Source organism: Molossus molossus, unplaced genomic scaffold (assembly GCF_014108415.1).
Source record: "Molossus molossus isolate mMolMol1 unplaced genomic scaffold, mMolMol1.p scaffold_m16_p_5, whole genome shotgun sequence".
In the NCBI taxonomy this organism is placed as follows: Eukaryota; Metazoa; Chordata; class Mammalia; order Chiroptera; family Molossidae; genus Molossus; species Molossus molossus.
In genome coordinates, this window is record NW_023425388.1 from 28,292,454 (window position 1) to 28,293,871 (window position 1,418).

Consider the following 1,418-nt stretch of genomic DNA (forward strand, 5'->3'; position numbering starts at 1 on the left):
CATCTATCAAGATTGGATGGAGCTATGCAGGGAGATGGAACCCTGGAAGGGGACCTCCTTAATTTTACATCATTAATAAGGCTTTCCATGATAGCTCATCCTCCCATGGGAGCCTCAGGAAATTCTTCTTTCCTGAGAAAAAACTCCACTCCCAAGAACTCCACTTCCACTGGTAACAGGTAGGGATGAAGAGGGCACCCCACCCATAACAGAACTATTAAAGGTCTTAGACATTTCATGGCTGGACTGTTGCAGTAGACTCCTAACTGATTCCGACTTTTTCAGGGACACTTTCTTCCACTCCTGTCTCCCTGTTGTCTCCAGAGTGATTTTTAAACTAGGTAATCTCGGCTGTTTTTCCTCTTCTGTGGGTGGTGATTTCACCTGTGGTTCGCCACGATGCAGCTCAGACCCATGGAGATTAACCCCGAGATGCTGAACAAAGTGCTGGCACGGCGGGGGGTCGCCGAGCAGTGGCGCTTCGTGGACGTGCTGGGGCTGGAGGAGGACGCGCTGAGCTCGGGGCCAGCACCTGCCTGCGTGCTGCTGCTGCTATTTCCACTCGCCGCCCAGCATGAGGACTTCGGAGAAAAACAGATTGAAGAACTGAAGGGACACGAAGCCATCCCTAACGTGTACTTCATGAAGCAGACCATTGGGAATTCCTGTGGTACCATTGGACTTATACACGCGGTGGCCAATAATCAAGACAAACTGGAATTTGAGGATGGGTCAGTCCTGAGACAGTTTCTTTCTGAAACGGAGTTGTCCCCTGAAGACAGAGCAAAATGCTTTGAAAAGAATGAGGCCATTCAGGCAGCCCATGACGCTGTGGCGCAGGAAGGCCAGTGTCGGGTAGATGACAAAGTGAACTTTCACTTTATTCTGTTTAACAACGTGGATGGCCACCTCTATGAACTTGATGGGCGAATGCCTCTTCCGGTGAACCACGGCTCCAGTGCAGACGACTCGCTGCTGCAGGGCGCTGCCGAGGTCTGCAGAGAGTCCACCGAGCGTGAGCAAGGGGAGGTGCGCTGTTCTGCCGTGGCTCTGCGCAAGGCCGCCTAATGCCCGGTGGGGGGGGACTGAGCTCTTCTCCCCTCTTCCCTTCACCATCAAAATGTATCCCTACCCAAGCAGTCTTAAAATGCTTTGGTATCGTAGAACATAGCTATTCTCCTTTGGTTCTGTGCTATACCCCCTCAACCTCACCCAAGCGCTAGTGGAGCTCAGCTGTCCATTGAGCAGTTTGGTGTAAGCTTCAGATGGAGAAGCATCTCCCCCATTGTATGTCTGTACCTCAATATATCACGCTTTAAATCGCTACTTTGGTTTGTGTCTGGAAGTTAAGGTCTTGGATGTAGTTTAAATTGTTTGTCCTTATAAGAAATAAAACTTTTCTGCTGATACGAGAAAAA

The 1,418-nt window shown here is 50.2% G+C and overlaps 1 protein-coding gene across 1 annotated transcript; it reads left to right on the top strand.

The window, feature by feature from the left end:
• Window positions 1–399: 399 nt before the first annotated feature.
• LOC118617787 (ubiquitin carboxyl-terminal hydrolase isozyme L1-like) lies at window positions 400–1,068 on the top strand. Its single transcript, XM_036243784.1, has one exon. It carries the CDS (start codon window positions 400–402, stop codon window positions 1,066–1,068), a length of 669 nt encoding a protein of 222 aa, XP_036099677.1.
• The last annotated feature ends 350 nt before the right edge of the window (window positions 1,069–1,418 follow it).

Coding starts and splice junctions, on each gene's coding strand:
- LOC118617787 (XM_036243784.1), top strand. CDS start 400: ATGCAGCTCAGACCCATGGAGATTAACCCCGAGATGCTGAACAAAGTG.